Source organism: Rattus norvegicus, chromosome 15, assembly GCF_036323735.1.
Source record: "Rattus norvegicus strain BN/NHsdMcwi chromosome 15, GRCr8, whole genome shotgun sequence".
NCBI classification, from domain to species: Eukaryota; Metazoa; Chordata; class Mammalia; order Rodentia; family Muridae; genus Rattus; species Rattus norvegicus.
This window is the reverse complement of record NC_086033.1, coordinates 106,187,652-106,209,471: the sequence shown is the minus strand read 5'-3', so window position 1 is coordinate 106,209,471 and position 21,820 is coordinate 106,187,652. Positions and strand designations below refer to the sequence as shown.

The 21,820-nt window shown below is 41.3% G+C and overlaps 1 protein-coding gene across 7 annotated transcripts in view; it reads right to left on the bottom strand.

The window, feature by feature from the left end:
- Nucleotides 1–21,820, bottom strand: part of Pcca (propionyl-CoA carboxylase subunit alpha) — a 340,323-nt gene that overhangs the window by 165,437 nt on the left and 153,066 nt on the right. For 5 of the 7 annotated variants that reach the window (XM_063274647.1, XM_063274650.1, XM_039093664.2 and 2 more), the window contains 5 exons: nt 21,033–21,107; nt 16,856–16,924; nt 14,866–14,941; nt 6,725–6,835; nt 933–1,035 (listed from right to left, as the gene is read on the bottom strand). In XM_063274647.1, the coding sequence (XP_063130717.1) occupies nt 933–1,035; nt 6,725–6,835; nt 14,866–14,941; nt 16,856–16,924; nt 21,033–21,107 (434 nt within the window). The remainder of the gene's footprint in view (nt 1–932; nt 1,036–6,724; nt 6,836–14,865; nt 14,942–16,855; nt 16,925–21,032; nt 21,108–21,820) is intronic. The other 2 variants (XM_063274648.1, XM_063274649.1) reach the window with 1 other exon arrangement.

The following is a 21,820-nucleotide window of genomic DNA, read 5'->3' as shown; positions in this document are numbered from 1 at the left end:
GCATATACGTAGCCTGTACCACATGTGGGTACTGAGCACCTGAAATATGGCCCATGTGATGGAGAAACTGGGTTATAAGTTTCATCTGAGGAGCACGTGTGGCTCCCGGCTCCGTACTGAACTTCAAGGCAATCAAGGAGAAGAGTCATCAGATTTGCAGCTCTGCTGACCACTCTCACTCTCCCGCTAGTCCATCATCTGTAATTTGTTGAACCATTACCTCTCCCTTTCTCCAGATATCTAATGAATCGATATTCCTAAAAAGATGGCACAGTAAGGCTCAAGCACTTCCTCCAAAGCAGCAGCATGAACGAACCATGCTAAGAGTGCACTAAGATACCAACTCTGTCACTTGTCTACCTCCTCACAGGCAGTCAGTGAGCACTGCTTTACCGTCAATGATCTCACAGCTGAGAAACAGCATTGCCCATCAGCTGTTGTTCTTACCCCAGTAGAACTTTCTGGGCCGCCAGAAAGTGAAGTTATCCTTGGAGTTACAGACAACTGTTTCAACCTGGTGTTAATTTCATCCTGCAGCTTCCAATTTTGGACATATGTGTTTTAACCATTCAGACTGGTTCCTAATACTGTATGGTAAACACTTTTCAAGACTAATGAATTAATAAAACAAAAAATAACCAATGCAAGAAAAGCTGAACAGAATTCCCAGTAAATATCAGAGTAGGTTCCTACCTCTACTGATGTCTAAATTAGACAGCTAAGATACTCTTTTTCAAGGTAAAAAACAAACAAACAAACAAACAAACAACAGACTAATGCACCCACATACCCACAGCACCACATTAAACAGTGAGTTTACTGTACTTCCCACAAGACCCTAAGAAGATCAGGAACCAAGATCAGCAATGCTTTTACTAGCACTCATCTGTGCAGACAATCCTGAGCATTTTGCCCCTTCACTCCATCCGTACCTTGAATGTTCTTGAAAGCGCTGTGCTCGTAGCTGGGATGCCACAAACAAGGATGATGCAATAGCCAATAACTGGTCTCTCTCACTGGGTGTTAACATGTGCCCTGTAGGAAATGAATCACCAGTCATATCTGTGACATCAACATTTGCACCCCCCCTTAGAGTCTTCAGCCAATCAGACAGCATCTGCATCTCCCTCTTAGTCATCAACCAATCACACAACATCTGCACCTCTCTCTTAGAGTCATCAACCAATAAGAGAAGAACTTTACCAGGCACCAATAATAGATTCAGGATTGTACAAGAAGCAAGTAATTGGGTATAAAAAGAAACTTAGTAAGAAAAAAAGTAAAACAAAACAAACAAACAACAACAAAAAATCAAGCTGTGCTCACTGGAAGCTCACTGCCTAACACAGGAAAAAAGATTTATTTTGTTGTGTTTCCTAAGTTTATTTATTTTCCAACCAGAATACCAGAATATTGACATTCTTGAAAACAAATTTCCAATTACCATTTAACACTTCCTATTTTTACACAAAAACATGAAATAGATTTCAGTAGAAATTGTCTTATCTAAGCACCTGTTTCAAACTTACTCATGTATACTGAAGAACAAGAATTTACCAGCTTTCCTAAAGCTGTGACTGAGTATCAGTGCCTTTTATTCTAAAAGTTCTGAAAAGCCAATTCCAAAATGCACAGTCTGGCTTCTCTGCAATGTGAGCAATGAATGGTTAAGGACATACATGTGGAAGGTGGCCAACATCTCTCTGTAGCAGCTAGCAGAAAGGCTGATTGATATGGTTGGTCTCTCCTCTTTACCTTACCACCAGTCACCTGAACTCTGAAGTAAAAGGAAGTGTTATGTTTATTGACTCTTTTAGAGAAAGAAAACAACTGTTTAGTTTATAAACTATTTAAATAATAAAACCAAAGCTTTTGAGCTGGTTCAGTGGTTAAGAGAATGCATGGCTCTTTAAAGTTTGGTTCCTAGTACCCAGGTTCAGCAGCTCAAAACTCTTTTATTTTATTTATGTGTAGGAGCGTGTCTGCATGCGTGGGTGAGCACATGAATGCAGGTGCACATGGAAGCCAGAGGTATTAGATCTTTAAAGCTGGAGTATAGAAAGTTATACACCACAGACATTGATTTTAAGAACTGAACATGGGTTCTCTGGAAGAAGAGCAAGTTCTTTTAACTGCTGAGCCATTTCTCCAAGTCCAGGAAAGAGATTTAAATGGGTGAAGAAAACAAACCAGCCATAAATGGGAAAGCCAGACGGAAGATCTCCAGGAAGCACACCAGCTTCTCACACCTGTTTCCTGTCATCACTCCTCCTCCATAAGTTTACTTCTAAGGAAAGTGAGGATAAAAGGCCAGAAGTTCGAACTTCTGCAGAAGCAGATTGATGCTAGTCAAGGACATGAACAAGGCCATGTTTTTCTAGCATGAAAGACTCAAAGAAAATAAAGGCATACTTTCCTGCCTCTATACTTGCAGTCAGAAGGGGGAACAAATCAATCAATTAACAAATGCCCCTCTTCCACAATTTCTCTCCAAACCAAAATTCAGTTGGCTCCAGGGGCAATGGTCTAGCCAGCCTCACATGCCCGACTGCATTGTGGCAGGTAAGAAGTGACTCTAGCAGAATTGTATAAGAATCAATGGGTCTCAGGGCAGGTCAGATAATGCAGAATCTGTAATTAGCACACCACTTGAGAGCACTGAAGTAACCACGCTGTCTGCTCCTAGACATGTGACGGCAGATAATCACACGGTACAGCAGGTACAACTGGAGTTCTGAGCGAAAAAAACTCAGTATGCATACAAATTTATTTGAAACAAAGTGACTTGAGCATCATTTTTTAAAATAAACTAAAATCACTCAGAATGTAAGTATAATTATTTTTCAAGATCTGTAGCACATTCTTCTATAGAAAGGTAATTCATGAAATAGAAGGGTATGGAAAACTCAAGCAATCTATACACTGTGGGGGCAAATCCATACACTGAATGAACCATTATACAACATGGGAACTCATGCTGATTCTAGGAAAGACGCCCTCATTTGACTTCATAAACCACAACCCTGTGGGCCATGGCACATCACTGACCTTCTTCTGAAACTTGGACAGCAATGGAAAGACCCACATGATCTTTTCTCAGCATTTTCACAAAAACAGGACACCAACTTCCCAAAACAAAACACCTAGAAGAAGAGTTCTCCAAGCATGTCTCAGGGATGACTTGGGGTCCCAGGGATGACTTGGGGTCCCAGGATCCCTGCACAGGCCAACAAAACTAGAGCAATTTTCCTATCTGCTTTGTATTGGCCCTCATTTCCAAGGTGAAGCATCTCTATATTTCTTCCTGGAATCTGCTTACGGCTCCAGACCGCAGTATGCAGACGATGTGATGACCTCATTGCCCCCACACCAACACCTAATGGGTTTATTACAGTTGTTTACAAATGAACCAGGGAGTGTGCTCCAATTCATCAGTGACATATTAAGATCAGTAGATACATAAGCTCTTTGGAGCACAAGAGAACTGACTGATGGACTTCATGGGGACTCCCAGTAACAGAGGGTCTATCAGCAGCAGCACACAGAACAGAGAATATGATAACACAAACACACACTTTCTATGTTCAATCAAATTCTTTCAAAAATATTATAACACAGATGTATACTCTATGTCCAACCAAGTTCTTAGAAAAAAGCAGTCACTTCTCAAAGGAAAATAGATAATCCTGATACTGCTTTTGAAGGGGGGTGAAGTTGAAGTATAACAAGGTACCAGAGAAAGAGATTCAAGATGCTCATTCTGGTCAACTGAAATTACAGCTCTTAAAATAGCTTGTTCATTTTTTCCTTTAATTTCAAATCAAACAAAATTTGCTTTTCAACATTCGAATGAAAAAAGTCAACAAGAACAATTTCTTGTGTATCCTATTTTTAAATTTTAGATTCAATCACTTCAAAGTTCAAATCTAAGAACCTTTTGTAAAAGTAACCTCAGCTACAAACAGATTTGGGGAAATAAACAAATGTAATAGAAAAATTTAATGTAGCCAAAGAGACCAGCACTTGCCTATGAACAGTGCTGAGGTCAGGCCAGATGGGAAACAGATGGATAACCCCAGTGGTGCAAAGTGACCTGGACCCAGACACATTGAGAAAACTCTGGACTGGCTTCTCTTGCCACTTCCTGATATCTCTCAGGCACATATATCAAATAATCAAAGATGATGGCTTAACGTAGTTGAGATTTGCTCTGGGTTTCACCTTATAGGGAAGGTGAAGGACAGGAGGTAGTAGCCACTCAGAGAAGGAGAAACTAGCATAACAGTAACCTCAGGGAATAAAATGGGAAGGAGATGTTGGGAATGGACAATAAGGTTTGTTTGCTGAATACCTTAGAGGGAGGCCATCTGACGACACATCATTAAAAAGTCTGTGGCCTATGAACTGGAATCCCAGCCCAACCCAAGGAATCCTCAAGCTGTAACTGAAAACCCTACTATCCGGGTGTGAGATGAAGGTCACTGTTCTGGCCTACCACGTACAAGGTCCTGCGCTCTGTCCCAAACATTAAAAGAAAGCAATAAGTAATGCACATATGAGTTCACAGAGACTGTGACATCATGCACAGGCCTGCAAAATTCATGCCAGACAAGATCCAAGCAAGAAGAAGGTGAAGTAGGAACAGAGTCGTACCCCCGAACCAAGATGTTATTTGCAATTGATAGGTGCTGGAAGACAAAAAAAAAAAAAAAAAAATCAAGTTTTCTCCAATGGAGTAACACTGGGTATATTAACGACACTCGACACTCCAGAACAAGTCTCTAAGAGTAGTTGACTAACACAAAATGGTTAGTCCATGCTTTGTGTCTGCATGTTGTTGTGGTGGTTTGTTGTTTATGTCTTCCTTATTTTGTTATTTGTTTTGGGTTTTGCTTCTAAGAAAGATAAAGTTGGGTAGAAAAGGAAAAACCACAAAAACCCTAGAGTCTGTTCCAGCCTTAGTGGTTTTAGTGATCACATAGCTTCTCTGAGCTTAGTGAAAATGAGAGCTGAGATTAAGTCATTGCAAAAGGCTCTTCCAGCAAATTATGACTCAAGGAAGGACTCCTTCTGCTGCAAGCACAAGAGTCTATGTTGACAATTTCCTCACTACAAAGGAAATGTAGTTAAATGTCCAGTGGAAAGTGTGCTCTGTTCTAAGGTCAATTTCTCAGCTAAAGAGAATTGTGGCTCCTAAAGAATTTGCAACACTTTACATAATTTTAAATGTACGCTAAGTATAGTCATCACTGCGAATGAGATTTAAAGTCCTATTTTCCTCTCCTGGGGGTTACTCGCCAATATGTACATTCATGCTCACATAACTACATGTGAAGACAGACAGACACTCAGATACATACATAAAATTTGCTCTGAGAGTTGACTCAAAGGACCACTTTCTCCTTGTGCCACTATTTCCCATCATGTTACCAACACCAATGAATTATCTGGGCAGACATGGACCCATAAGGAAGTTCTAAATCCACTTCACAATTTACCATAGCTTCTAAACTTCCGTGAAGAGAATAAAATATTAGAATCAAACAGAATGAGTTGTTTATCTAGATATGTGCATAGGGTATCTAAAATGTCCAAAGCATTCCTCTCATCAACACCATGATAAGATTCTTTTCATTGATTAAACAAGTGTTTATATTATGTCCCCTGTGAGTTGTTACCAGGGAGACGGTAAGACGCAATGGCCTAAGTGGTTCTGACCTCAGGATAGCAAATGTTAATAAGCTAATTCTCCATTATAAAGCTGAAATCATGGCCAAGATGTAGTTTATCCTGTTTTTGAAAATTCAAAGGTTTAAGAAAAATAATCTGATGAATTACTATTCTTATTCATTTCAAGAGTACAAATTAAAGAAATTCTCAATTTCTTGATACTAATGATGAAACTCAAAGAACATTTAAGCTGTCTATATTCAATTTAATTTACAAAACCTTATTACATCGTCTGAACTAAAAGGTACTTTGTAAGTGCACTCCGCAGTCAACTCCATGATGCTAAGCTGACTGTTAGTCACTTTCTGTACTACAGCATGTGTGTTGCTTTGTTTATATTTAATGTGATGGTGTTAGGGATCAAAACCTAGGGCTTCACACATGCTCAGCAAGGACTGCTAATGTACACCCAACCCTAAAATACTTGGAATCTAAGAATCAGCCTTTGTATCCCAGCTCACTAGGGACTCATGTCTAGATACTCCTAGAATCCCAAGTAAATCACTGGTTTCTTCTGATGCTGACCAGGTCTTCAGTGCTCTATCTCCAGCTTGATTTAAAAAAAAAAATCTCCTGAAACTTGGAAACACTCACTGACAAGTTGTCAGTGTTAAAGTTAACGCGAGGACTTTTCTTCATCCAACGTCCATTTAAAGCTGTTACCTGAGAGACTATTCTCTGAGCTTCAAATGCAGCATAGCTGGAACACTCCTAGACTACATGAGTACACCCTACACACTCATACTTTTTTGTTGTTTTGCTTTTAAGAGAAAAGCTAAAAGTCGTTACCTTCATAAATTGCCCATGCATACTCAAAAACATGAATGTTAATGGTCAAGAATATTTCAAAAATGTAATACAGTAAAAAGAACAGAAGCCAAAGGACCTTCACTCATAATAGAAAAGTTGTGTGTTACAAATAAGAATAAAATTAGCCTGATGTAACTCAACCGATGTCTGAGAACTAAATAGCTCAGCACATACATATACATACCTTTGAAGCCATCAGGATACACATCAGAGAGAAACTTAGTGCTGATGTCCCCTTTCACAAAACGCGTGTTGATTATCACCTCCCGAAGCAGTGGGATGTTGTGTGTAACACCTATAAGCAGAATTTCAGACTGAATTGGAGAATTGATAAAGTGCTTGTCATACGAGCACAAAGACTCTGTTTCACTCCCCTGTGACAAATGGGAGTAAGTAAGACTGTGTACGCCTGGGATGCCAGTGTTGGGTAGGCAGAGACAGGAGGATCCTTGGAGTTTGCTGGTCAGGCAGTCTAGTCAAATTAGTGAGCTCCAGGTTAGTGAGACACTGTCTCAAAAACTAAGATGTAGAGCCACTAAGAAAAATACCAACATAGACCTATGACTTACATTCTCTCCCTTCTACCCCTTCTCTCTTTCCCCCTCCCTCTCCTCTCTCCTCTTTCCCTCCCTTTGTCTAAGAAAACCCCAATTACTAGTCTCTCCTTACCTAATGAAATCATTTAGAAAAAACAAAAACAAAAAACAAAAAGAAGCCACCCAATCAATCAGATCCATTCCCCACCCTTCCTGCAGCGAGGCAGATGACTAATTCCCAAACAGAGAATGCAAGTTGAATTGATGTGCTCAACACCTTTCTTTTATTTCCTCCTCTTAGGGGCTTCTGGATGTGGCAAGAACTTCACTTTAGCAATGTAAATGAAGCAGACCAACCCCTAGTCTGCTTGTCTGTCTACCTGCGTGTGCATGCTTATCCCCTTACATGACCTCACTATCTGGAAGGATCAACAGACTAATTGCATCAAAACCAAGTACATTTGTACATTTCCATATTTTCCATACTATGGTTTCTAGATACCTTGCTTACAGCAGGTTACCATGAACTTGAGGCTTACATATGGGGACATGGGTTTATCTTTCAAAATGAATATCCATCCCTAGGCTAATCAATATTAACAATTTACTATATCCTTTCAAGCACTTTTTATGCATCTCTTTATTCTAGACCACATTAACAACCTACGTAAACATATGACCATCTCTGTTCCCAAATATGCTTATATCTCAACTGGATAAAATCCAATTCTCAAGCTATCCCACCTACTTCAAACATTTACATCAAGCTCCAGAATTCTAGTCATAATGTTATTCCTTTATACAAAAATTCCATAGATGGATTTATCCTATTTAGAGGATTATATAATTCATGACCTTTGTGTTAAATATCTGTGAGAAATGCACGCCCATGGCAAAAATTTAGCTTCTAGCCAAAAATTACTGCTTCCAAGGGCTGAGAATACCCAGAAACAATTGTATGCCTGAAGCATGGGTATATTACACACATATAAAAACTTTTAATTAAAAACAAAACAACAGCAAAAAAAAAAGTTTCATTACTGAGGTAACAGAAGGTCTACAAACCTCTGATGGCCTAAAAAAATCGCTGGACACAAGGTGACATTCATTTACAAAGATGAAGCATTTGCTAAGATACTTAGACAAACCAAAGGGCAAGAATTTTTAAAAGTTTCTTGAAAATGGTGATGACATGAAAGGGATCAGCAACTAGATCATGTATTACAGGTGGACGAAGTCAAAGCACTTGAGGAAGGATCTCATCTGCCAGAGAAACATCTGTGCTCAGGAAACAAGCCCAGCAGGGCTCAGAAGAGAAACGTGGAGCACCATATCAGGATAGGAACCTGAGATCTGCATAGGAGAAGAAATTTCACCTGTGTGAGAATTTTGACAAGGCTGGAGAGATGACTGAAGTGAGGAGTAGTTGTTGTTCTTGCAGAAGACCCAGAGGTCAGTTCCCAGTACCCACCTACATGGCAGCTCACAAACACTTAAAACTCCAGTTCCAGGAAACCTCTTCTGAACTCCATAGGTGCCAGGCACATGCATGGTGCACATACATACACACACACACACACACACACACACACACACACACACACACACACACACAAGCAAAACCATCATACACATAAAAATAAATGCATTTTTTTAAATCGGAGAAGTTCACTGTATACAAAGCAAATGGTTGCCAGTGTGCATTTGTGTGGAGAGGCCAGCCAGGAGGGAATGCTGGCTGGAGATGGGGAGCAAACACAGCTGATGCAGCTCAAAGTCTAATGTTACATTCAAGGCACAGCAAGGCACAAGAAAAAGTCACTCTCCCTCTAGAACAATGAGAATGCTGATGAGAAGCAAGGCAAAGAGAAGTAGGTTCATGCGTTCTGAGGCAGGAGACTGCACAGGGGTAAGATGAAGACAGCAAAACACATCCTTCACAACTGTACAATGTAAACTGCCCAGGCTGTGGTACCCAGCAACTGGCCGAGAGCGTCCATGGAGAAAAGAAGTGGAGCTTGAGAGAAGTAAAGGATTTAGCCACAGGCTGTGTGGCTTAGCTGATGCCAAGCGCAGGACCTGAGTCAAGAATGTCCTAATCTTGGGTTCTACAATGCAACAGAAGGTGCCTCAACTGACATGGAGAGCTTAGGAGAACGAACACTCGCTTCACTTTGAGCAAGGCAGATGTCTATGAGAAGACAGGCTGGTGCTGTCTGTATGATGCCCAGTCTATTACATGCACAGTGGACAGTAAGTAAGGTGGACTCAAGCCCTTCCAGGGCCATCAAGAGAAGGAATCAAGAACAACTGGAACAGCAGGCCCAGGCAGGATGAAATCAGCACTGCACACTGCCACAGGGACTACAGCACAGATCAGCACTGCACACTGCCACGGGGACTACAGCACAGATCAGCACTGCACACTGCCACAGGGACTACAGCACAGATCAGCACTGCACACTGCCACTGGGACTACAGCACAGATCAGCACTGCACACTGCCACGGGGACTACAGCACAGATCAGCACTGCACACTGCCACAGGGACTACAGCACAGATCAGCACTGCACACTGCCACTGGGACTACAGCACAGATCAGCACTGCACACTGCCACTGGGACTACAGCACAGATCAGCACTGCACACTGCCACGGGGACTACAGCACAGATCAGCACTGCACACTGCCACTGGGACTACAGCACAGATCAGCACTGCACACTGCCACGGGGACTACAGCACAGATCAGCACTGCACACTGCCACGGGGACTACAGCACAGATCAGCACTGCACACTGCCACGGGGACTACAGCACAGATCAGCACTGCACACTGCCACAGGGACTACAGCACAGATCAGCACTGCACACTGCCATGGGGACTACAGCACAGATCAGCACTGCACACTGCCACAGGGACTACAGCACAGATCAGCACTGCACACTGCCACTGGGACTACAGCACAGATCAGCACTGCACACTGCCACGGGGACTACAGCACAGATCAGCACAGCACACTGCCACGGGGACTACAGCACAGATCAGCACTGCACACTGCCACGGGGACTACAGCACAGATCAGCACTGCACACTGCCACGGGGACTACAGCACAGATCAGCACTGCACACTGCCACGGGGACTACAGCACAGATCAGCACTGCACACTGCCACGGGGACTACAGCACAGATCAGCACTGCACACTGCACACAGTGGCATTACAATACCCAAAGTGCACAAGAAATGATAACCGCTGGGAGGGAACAAATTTATAATATGAAGTACAGTGGTGATTTAATTCAAAGAGAGAAAAGTAATTGTTCTTACATGAAAAGTAACAACTCAATTTGTCCTTTCACAAGACACTCTTTCCAAGTGGCCACCGAAATAGTAGATAAGTTAAGTGAGGCAGTCTAACTTCTATGATTATTGCTCCTACATATGCAATATGTCACATTTAGCTTAACTGAGTTTCCTTTTACAATCTAGTCCAGGCTTTTCAGCCCCCTACACTGCTGAGGCCCGAAGAGCTAGCACAGACCTGCTGTCAGTAAATATAACATGGCTTAAATACGCAGTTTACGATAATTTGGACAAGATAAAGTTACTTTCTGATACTGATATCTAAAATACTGAAATGAATGTAAGTAGCAGGATGAATGAATGAATGATATATTAGCATTTCATTCCACATTCACAGTTGAAAAAGGGTAGTGGCGTTAGGAAAGGTAACCCAAAAGGACTGTGAACAAGTATTTCTTACATCTAGGATATCAAACAACAGAGCCAAACACATGAATGAGCGTCTAACACACAAAGTATTAGATGATCTAACAGCCTTACAATGTACTTCACAGCTGACTGGCCTGGCGCCTCCTCCTTCCCCACTATGCCAGTCTCCTTTCTGTTTCCCTGTCACATGGGTCCTTTATACCCTGCCCCGTCACCTCAGAGCTTCTCTTTACACTCTCTTGCTCTCCTCTCTGCCTTCGTCCACATTTACACATGTTTACAAACACATACATAAACAAGAAGATAGGGCTGGTGTTTATCTGGATCTGGGTCACCTCCTCAATATAATTCTTTCCAACTCCATCCATTTCCCTAAATTTTTCATAATTAATCTTTCTTTACAGCATAGTAAAATTGTGTTATGTCTATATGTATCACACTTCAAGCATACATTCATCTACTGATGAACATCTAGGCTGTTCCCGTTCCATTAAAGAATTTTTTTAACCTTTAATTATATAGTAAATACAACATGAAAAACCTTAGATTTTACAAAGTTTCAAGAAAAAAATTAAAACTCAAATACATTTGTCCTTAAAGTTCTCTGAATAACAAACTACATACTACCATGTGAAATCAAACTATTACCTGTTTTCCTTCTGTAAAGTACACAGGAAAATAACCCTTTTTTTTTTCATGTATGGCTATTAACACAACAAGCTGTTCCAAGAACTAATGCCCAGAAACTACTTCTCAGGCAAAGTCAGTAATAATCAGGAAACTGCTCCATACACATGGAGCTAAGACAGTAGATGGAAGGAATAGTGCAGATAAGAGGAACCACTGTGCACTTGGGTTACATTCCTCCCAAGACCCAGAAAAAGACAATGCCTTGGAGTGAGTCCCTGTGTAAACAGTGAGCAGACAGCAGAGTATTCTTTGAGAGTTTACAGCCTCCGTAATGTTATTAATCACATACTTGTAAAAATTATGACTGAGAGTTTTAGATTGGGAATTGGGGTGACCTGTGCCAGAGTTCACCAGGTCCCATCTGCATGGGAAATCATGATCAGGACACAGAGGGAGGCCCCTGGAGCAGCCTTCTGACTGCCTGCTGGTTCCAAAACAGCAGGCCAGACACTAGCTGTGCACTCCACCAGGATCAAACACAGGCTGAGGCCACTGCTTCTTTCATGGGGACTTGGATATTAAGTTTAATGTAGGTATACTATGCTCTAAAGTTTCTTTAAAGTTTTTAGAGTATAGAAACACTAAAGTTTCTCTGGAGTTTTTCTTTTACGAAAGCTCACAAGTAATTGGGGAGGGGGGGGATGTCCACATTTGACCAATGAAGCAGTTACTTACAATACAGCAAATTTCTTTTCCTTTCTTGCCCTTTACAAAAGCTTTAAAATCATCTGTCCATTTAAATTCACCAGATGAAAAAATAAACATCAAAGACAATGGTGGGAAAGGAGACAATTTAAAAGAAAAAACCCTATTCTGTAATAATTTCAGAATCTTAGAAAGTCGGTAAAACTAATATAGATAATTACCGTTCACCTTGACCCAGGCTCTGAATCTGGGAGCAGCTTAGCACGTCTGTGCTTGATTCTCTGTATGTATAGACCACAGACCACACAAGTCATTTTGAATGTAACCTGGATGTAAATTGAAGACAGAATAGCCTCTAACTATCTTCCTGTACATTTCCTAAGAGGAAGATAAGTCTCTTTTGCGATTACAACTCAAGATTCAAACTTGATTCAAATTTCTCCACTTGCCTCATTGATGGCTTTTAACTATAAAGAAAAGCCTTTTTTTGTCCTGGCCCAGGATCGAGTGCAGAATCCTGTTGTACTGAGCAGTCTCAGGCCCTCTGGCTTCCTTTGATCTAGAAGCTACCAGCTTCTCCTTGTGCTTATTGACCTTGACACCTCTAAAGATCACAAGCCGCTTATTTTGTAGATTGTCTTTCAAGTTGGTATGCCTAATATAATCCTCATGATTATATTCAAGTTACCCATTTTCAGTGTGTGTGTGTGTGTGTGTGTGTGTGTGTGTGTGTGTGTGTGTGTGAAGAGCGAGGAAGGGGGAAATGATCACAATAGGCACAGACACAGGGTACCACATCAACAGTGGCAATCCATGCTGTTTGGTTACATTGCTAGTTTGAAGCAGTTCCCATGGTACTTATCAAGTATATTACAAAGGGACACCAACAAACTATGCTGTTCCTCCAATTTCTCCATTAACTTCAGCATCTACTGACTTTTTTATAGTTTATGTTCTCGGCATAATACTTTTTCTACATGTATTGGATCAAAGTCTATCTAGAGGATATGCCGTCTCTTTCACTTATGAGACTTACTGAGCTGCAGTCTCCCAGTCTCCCAGTGTGACCAGTGGGGACCTCTTCAAGCAGATCCTGTGTCTTCCTAACAGATAACCTCTTGAGCTTTTCCTTTGTTTGTTTTAAAGTTTGCACAGGGTGTTACACTGTGGCAAAACTGTCACACCAATCCTCCTGCCTCAGCCTATTACGTAAGTGGACTCCAGGATGTGCTGGGATGACAGGCGTGAATTGAGCCTGACCTGAGGTTCCTGTTCAGCACAGCTCTGCTTTCTTACACAGGCAGGTCAGGCTCATCTTACGTTTCTCCTGGAACCAAGGCTGAACACACTTAGTAAACTGAGTGGACAGTAGCCAAACATGTGGACAAGAATACACATCTCAGAACTAACATCCTATCCTACAATTGCTGGCCTCCAAATGTCAATACTGCCAAAATTCAGAACCTTCACCTAGAGAATGAGCATGTGTGTGTATACATAAATTCGTGCACATGCACGCACGCACGCGCACACACACACACCTTTACATAGCCGTTAGTCTATATTAAAGCTCAAGAGTTCTCATGGATACCTCCTAACTCAACCTCATACCATACACAGGGTTCATTCCACCACCCCCAGGCATTCATTCCCACATCTGTCACTGCCTTTCTGACAGAGGGAAACTTGGTTCTTATTATCCACAATACATGTATTTATTTCCTTAGTTCCAGAATATACATAAATTGGTTTCAGACCTGCTAACTCATCAACTATGAAAAATAAACCTACTAACTAGAGTTTAATATTTATTTAGACATATTTTCTCCGTAGCCTGGGGATATCACAGTTAACACAGTTGAGTTATTTGGATTGGTTCTCTCCACCCTCAGCCTTCAGCATGATTACGGCGCTCATCTGAAGGATGTCCCATTAGTTGTTAGGGGTCCATTTTAAGTGTTCAACCCCAAACACCAATTAGTCCAATATTCAAAAACAGTTACATCCAAAGTCACTCCATTCACTTGTTTCCCACCCCCCACCACCTCCTGCCAGTCCTGTATCTTTGTTTGTATATCTGTATGTACAAATGTATGTGTGTGCCCACAGAGGCAAGAAGAGGATGTCAGATCACCAGAGTCGTTCATGGTAGTTGTGAGCCAACCAATGTGGACGATAGAACCAAATTTCAGTTCTCTGGAAGAGCAGAGCACAAAATGGCCCGGTAGCCAACCTTGCCTAGAGGATGTTCTTGAACCTCCACTGGCCATTCAAAATTATGTTCAACTGAATCTGATAGCAAAGTTGGTACTTACACTTTGTATATAATTTACTCTTCAAAGTGGGTAAGAATACCACACTTTGCAGACTCCAGTGCAAGAGTAGCTTCTGATTCAGTCACCACTGCACTCAGAAGGCTTGTATGAGAACCAGGGACAGACCCTCAGGTGACAACTGCACTCACAAACCATCTACCGCCTTCTCTGAGCAGAGCCAATAGATGTTCCCAGACCCCAGAGTCATCAGCTGTAAGGCCAAGGTCCATCTCCACACATCTGTAAGTGCTACCTCCCACCCCTAAAGCTCAGTGACATAGCAGACTCATTCTCCCCATGCGGAATGATGACTCTTCCCAGTCCCTCATATCATGTACAGTGCAAGATGCCACAGGTTAGCCTGCAGAGGGTCAAACAGCAACAGAAAGGTAAGCATGCAGTCTTACCCCGGATAACATAACTGTCCAATGCATCTTCCATCCTCTTCAGGGCTTCTGCTCTGTCAGATCCATATGTGACTAGCTACAAGCAAACAGACAGAATGGTCTGTAAAGCCAGCCATGTACCCAGTGACCAGGCCTAGCAAGTTTAATACTTCCTACCACATTCCCCAATATGTCCTTTCAATTTTCATAGTGGTCCAATTATTTTAGTATAAAATAAGTCAATAAGATTCCTTTAAATAAACAAGTGAGAACCAACCTATCTCAGACATTCCTCTTACAAGTCATTGTCACAGGAGAGAAAGACTTCAGAACAAAACAAACAGGTTGGTCACTTGATAATAAACAAGCACAGGAGAAAGATTAAGGAGAGGAGAGAGCAGAGCCTGAGGAACTGCCACAGCACCAGCACGTGGTACAGCACACCAGCACTTGACATAGCACTCCAGCATGTGGCACAGAAAACCAGACATAGGACAGCATGTCAGCATGTGGTACAGCACACCAGCACATGGCGTCATGTAGGGCTGGGGACAATGTTTCTAACTTCCCTGGTTTTCTCTGCTTCCAAGTTTGATTTCCTAAATAGCTAAAACTTTTGTAAGTTGCAAAAGAGCCAGTAAGAAAGTGAAAGAAAAATCTAGACTGTCCTTAAAATTACTGGGTCAATCAGAACATAACACAAAAACTAAAGGTGCTGGCTAAATCAAAGACGACTTTGCCTGCAGTATCCTTTTATATATAATCTCTATAAATCTAAAAGAATTTGACAATATATCAAATATTTTTCTGATGCATATCATTAAAGTGTAGGTTCTAATTATTTTAGTAAATTTACAAGTTCTTCAATACAAAACCAGTTTGTCACCTAGTAGCACACACCTCTAAAGCTAGCATTTGGGAGGCAGAAGCAGACACCTATCTGTGAATCTGAGACCAGCCCAGTCTACAAAGCAAGTTCCAGGTCAACCAACTGCATAGTGAAAAATCACACTCAGAAAAATAAGTAAGTAAGTTTTACACATATGAGCCAACTGAAAAACACACAGGGCATCTTTCTAGACAGATGTCCAGTCGTCTAAAAAAGAAACAGTTAATTTGAAAATCAATTTGTAATATTTTATGTATTTCTACTTTTATATTGTGTTTCTCTAATAAGAAAAACATCTAAGGTTTATTTTAAAAATATTAAGGGTAAAAACTTAAGTGAAAAAAACTACAAAGATTAAAATGGTGTGTTTCTGCAGCTACAGCCACATCCGAGAATACTCAGGACACTAGGATATGGGTCACAGCAGAGCCCTGTACAAACTTGCAGGATTCCTGTTTCATCTTCAGCACAAAACTAAAAGAAAACTTGAAGCTAATTGGTCCTTGAGACAAAGCTACTATTTCAGAGACAAGGCATTTAAAAAAAAAAAAAACAAACCTGCAGTTTATCTATTGCAACATTTTACAATTTATGAGGTCTTAATATTTTAGAGACTCATGATTTTCAACTTTACCCTGAAAACTTAAAGTTTAAAAGGACACATGGGACAAATTCTATTGTACGTTTCTATAAAAGTTAACTGGATTGAGTGGTGGCTCAGTGTTGCGGTCCCTGCCTGAGATGCACCAGGCTCTAGGCTCCAGCCATAGTGTAAACAAGAAAAATGAAATCCACTCAAGTTGTAGATTAGAAAATCTTCAAAGGGCAAAAGTACTCTTAACAATATATATTTCTCCACAGCTCCTGACACGCATACTGCTTACTGGTTTGTTTAATTAGAGTACATTGTTAAGAAAAAGGCTGTGATCAGGATGTACAGTGAATTAAAGGAAGGGAGGGAGGAAGACAGGGAGGGAGGGAGGAAGGGGAGGGGGGAGGGAGGAAGGAAGGGAAGGAGGAGGGAGGGAATGGGAAGAAAGAAACAGAAAGAGAGAGACAGACAGACAGGCTCAACTTTCAATTCCTTAATTAAATGTATACTGTTTCACAAATGGAACTAACTTTTGAAATCATAGGGTCATAATAGATGCTGATGTCACTTCCTGGTTGGATGCCACTGTCAACTCGGACCTAAGAGGAAGAAAAGAAAGGGTGCATAACTTCATATTGGGAAGATTTGTTTTATTTAACCACAACATGTTTTTCCATGGAGAAAATGGATAATAAAGTTTCAATCTTAACATCCCTGCCTCTGGAAAACGGAAAACAACCCAGACACATAATGAGAGGCTGATCTTTGATCTTTAATATGCCATACAGCTTATAATTTTTGTTCTTTCACAAAAAGAGAGAGAGAGAGAGAGAGAGAGAGAGAAAGGAGAGAGAGAGAGAGAAGAGAGAGGGGGGGAGAGAGAGGGGGAGAGAGAGAGAGAGAGAGAGAGAGAGAGAGAGAGAGAGAGAGAGAGAGAGAAGAGGTAGGCTTCATACCCCGCCCTAGGGTGCACCTGCAGCCTGTTGGGATGACGCCCTCTAGAGCCCCCGCCCCCTCAGAGCCCTGGGTTGGCCCTGGCCAGACGTCCTCCTCCTCACAGGGCCTCTGAGCTACACAAACTGGACAGGCTTTTGTATCTGCAACACTTTGCCTTTTCCCCCAGCCCTTCGGCTGTGAACGCTGTTTTCTGTTACTGTTAAGCCTGAGAGGCCTTTGTGTTTACACAGCTTTCCCCGGGACGCTGCTCTGTGAAGATACAAGCTCCAATTAAGAGTTCGGATTCTGCACTTTTCATCTTGGGCAGAACCGGCACAGGTTCAAAATGTCCTTTTGAAGCCGCTGGTTGCTGTTAACCAGCCAGTGAGTGAGTTAGTGCATCAGTGATCCTTGTTTTCCTCTCCCAGCTTGATACCCGCAGTACAGCGCAGAGGTTAGCCATGTAAAACTTTGAATGAGCATCTGCCAAGGACAGAGCATTGATTAAATTATTGTGATCAAGTTTTGGAATCTGAAGTATTTAGAAGCTGGTCAAAATATTTAAGACTGACAGGCGTATCTTAGGGCTTAAGGATGGAGGAATTTAATGGAAGGTTCTAGAACAGCAGGACGATGCCAGCATTTTAGGGGTGAAATAGAAGAGAGGAAGCTCAGGGCTCTGACACCTTTGTGAAGGAGGCTTTCCAGTAAATAGCAGCTCAACTGTTTGTGGCAAGACAGAAAAGGTCAACACAGCGGCTGGTAGGCCTTTAATATTTTAATTTAGGCAATTATCAAGGGACCAAATGTAAAACCTCTTGTCTAGAATATCCACGTGAGAATGGGTGATGGCTTTATTACATGACATCAGAAGGTAAGTGAAAACTACACTACTCTCCTCTTTGTACGGTTTTAAGGAGAAGCTTGTAACAAGCCCAGGGAACATTTATTTCTGTATGTGCAGCACAAGCAACAACTTGGGCCCATGTAACCCAAGTTCCTACATGAAGGTCCTAAACTGAAAGCCACTCCACATTCATAAAAGATGTGTGCAGCCTTGATTTACTGAAAAATAAAATTCTTCCAGTCATAAAGTCTATAAAATTTATTCTATAAAAAAAGGAGTGGGGGATTTGCAGGGCAGCTGTGAAAGCTGAAAAGCGACAGTGTATCTTCTTCTCTCACAAATAAATGGCTGCTGGTAACTTGGTTAACTCAGTTCTGGTGCCAAGAAGGCAGAACTACTCTGACCACAGTGTCAGCTTTATACCCAGAGCGCATTGCCAAAGCCTGTTTATTGCTGGAATTGCTGCAGATCGGAAGCCCTGGCTATCAGTACATCCAGCCATCTGTGGCATAGCTGATATCCAACCCACTAGTAAAATAGTACAGGAAATAAGGAATATTATTCTATCCCCCTGCAGTTCATAAGGCAGCTCTCGCTGTCTTAAAGAATGCTATTCTAAAGGCTAAGTAAACTATCAGAGGTAGCTAGCTAGGTAGGGCTGTCTTTGTTGTTTGCTAAAATAATTACATAAACATATCACCTTAAACACACAGGGTCAAATCAAAGCATATCATATACAATCAGCACACACAGGCAGATCAACATTTCTAAAGAAACTGTGTAAAGCAAAAAAAAAAAAAAAAGAAAGAAAAAAAAACAACTTTTAATTCACTGCTTATATTCATTTTTCCAAGTAATAGCCAACTACATAATTTACTCCTAACAATTAATTAAAAACCAAATTTGGAGCCCATTCCTCCATGCATACAAAGCCCATGTAACTATCACTGGCTACTTCAAGAATGAAATCAAATGGAGCTCTAAGCACACCACCAGTGTGATCTGAAAATAAATTCTCAAACTTGGAAGATCAAAGACTCCGAGGAACAGCCTCATCTCTGCCCCACAAGCATGTTTCAGCCTTAATGATGTGCGTGAAAGGTGTGAAATCAGAAGTTAACTCTGAAATATTTGCTCTTTCTTTTGACCAAAAAACCCAAGATCCAAAGCTAGCTTCCCTGTGAAACTGATACATCTAGTTTTCATACAGTGAGGGAGAAAGAGGACCACACTGAAAATGCCCATGCATCCCAAGTGTGAGGCTCAAGTCAGCCTCCAGATACCTCCAGAACAATTAAAATTGCCTGTGCAGCCAAAAAGTGGACTCTGGAAACTATGAGGCGACTCCCAGCTTTCATTATCAATTCTTCTCTCCCTCCCTCAGCACAGCTCCCGGCCCCACCGTGTCTCCTCCCCTCAGCACAGCTCCCGGCCCCACCGTGTCTCCTCCCCTCAGCACAGCTCCCGGCCCACCGTGTCTACCTGACAAGTGACAACCCAATATGATTAAATGTGTCGAAGGGAGGGGGCTCGTGGGCCTCCATGACAGGCCAAAAGTGATCACCATGGAGATACATAATTACAGCTGTCAACGCGTCTACTGTCCTGCTGACATCTATTTGATTGCTCCCAGCAATAATGATAGACAAAGCTTAGTGCGCACTCTCCTGCCCCCAACCCCTTTATCTATTCCTTGGTCCATTTAGCTGACATGCAACATTCACACACGCAAATAACAGCAGTAAGCAGAACATTTAAGGCATTTTAATTGTTTTTTCTTTCTATGGCTGGATCACAACTGCAAATGTTATTACATAAAACTCCTGCTGCAGCATTAATTGAAGAAAGATTTGGTGGGACAAAGACTGTAGGGGGTAGAGTTTGTCCATTATCACTTGGGCTTTCAACAGGTCTCACGTTTGAAAATTGCAAATTGCAAAAACTTGAGAGGGCAAAATGTTTGACATCCTGTGAGCTATTACAACATGGTGGAAACTTCTAACAACTAGAGTAATCATTACGGCTTCTTATTTAAGACTTTTTGTTTGATTAAAAAAGTGTTTAGATATGTCCCTATGACACTTGCTCTCATGTGCTATCTAGCATCACAGAACGCCTGTTCAATCTTTATAATTTTTTTCTGCCTCCAGGCTTTGAACACAGCATGGAGTCTCCAGGCCTAGAAAGGGTCAAGTCCCTTTAGAAAGCACATGGGCAAAAACAGTTTAAAAGTGAAATAAAACATATATCCAATAACATCTTCAAATTCAGAATTCTTCCTGTAATCTTTCACCATCTTAGCAGCCATCAAGCTGAATAATCCTGTTCACAGAAGGCACAGCCTTTTCACGGCTAACATAATGCCATCTATACGTGCACTCAATACCTTGAGTAAGAGAAAGGGTCCCCTCTTGTTCTTCTGATGCAATCGAATTGCTTTAAAAGGACAAGAACAGATGAACCATGGAATAAAATGAATGCTGGTCACTATTTTCTCAAAGTTGGTGATACCACACAAAATGAGGCACTTTGTTCCCCTAACAGTCTTGCTCAGAGTTCACTTGGTGCTTGAATTTCTTGGCCTCTGACTACAACGTGGGGCTAGATTAGATTTTTGTTTTTAAAAAAAAAGATTACATTTTTAAACACAAAAAGCCAATTCCCATTCTTAGGATGCTATGATCTTTTGCAGTATAAACTATCATTTCTATGCTTAGATGTGGGTGAACTTACCCTGTTGAGTGGATTCTGATGTTTCTAAATACCATAAAGTACAAAAAATATTTTCTAACACAAAAAATGACTCCCCATGAATTTCCCTTGTCCCTCAATTTACACCCTTTGGTGTTCACATTCTCTAACATAAAAGTGTGGCATAAATCAAGGGCTGAGCCCCTCAGTTGGGATCACAGTTAATGACTTACACCAGGTAGATGTATAGGCTCTTGGTACTGAGACAGTCTCCCAATAGACGGTAAACCGAAAGACTTGTAGGGGTCCTGGAGGTTCAAAGGAAGGGAAGCACAGGCTTTGAAACATAAACCAGCACAAGGAAGGTTAACAACAATAAAGAGTATTTATAGGTCTGTTTTAACATACGGTATTTACCAAATGACAGATTCCAGAGTACAATTGTCTCATCCTCAAGACAACTTCCAAGTATATTTAGAAATCAAACAGAGCCACAAGAAGAGTTTAGCCTGACCTCCATAGTACTTTATTGAAGTTGGTAAAATTCCAACTTTTTCTAAAATTTCTTACAATGCCTTGGGCAAAAAATAAAATGACCTAGACTCTCCATCAAACCCAGCATAAGTTCAGAACAACAAACACAATACGGCAGAGAGATTCGTTTTTCTTACTTCTCCAAACAGCTCACATATGGCAAAGCTGGGAAAAGTCTTCTAGCAAAGACTCAGAAAGCCATGCATGCTTCTATACATGTACATGTTCTACTTGTAAACGTCATAAAAGCAGAGCTGGGAAGTGTGAGTCTCCACTTCATACATGACCAGGAGCCATAGCATGGGACAGTGCACGGGTTGAGTTATCTATAAATTTCAGAGCAATTCACAGCTCTTGGAGACTCACTGCTTTACAGTAATAATACTGTTTTGCATCTGAAAGATTGCACAAATGTTCTATCACCTGAAAAAAACATCTTCAGAAGCGACATAGAAGTTACAGGATTTGTATGAACTGTCGGACTAAG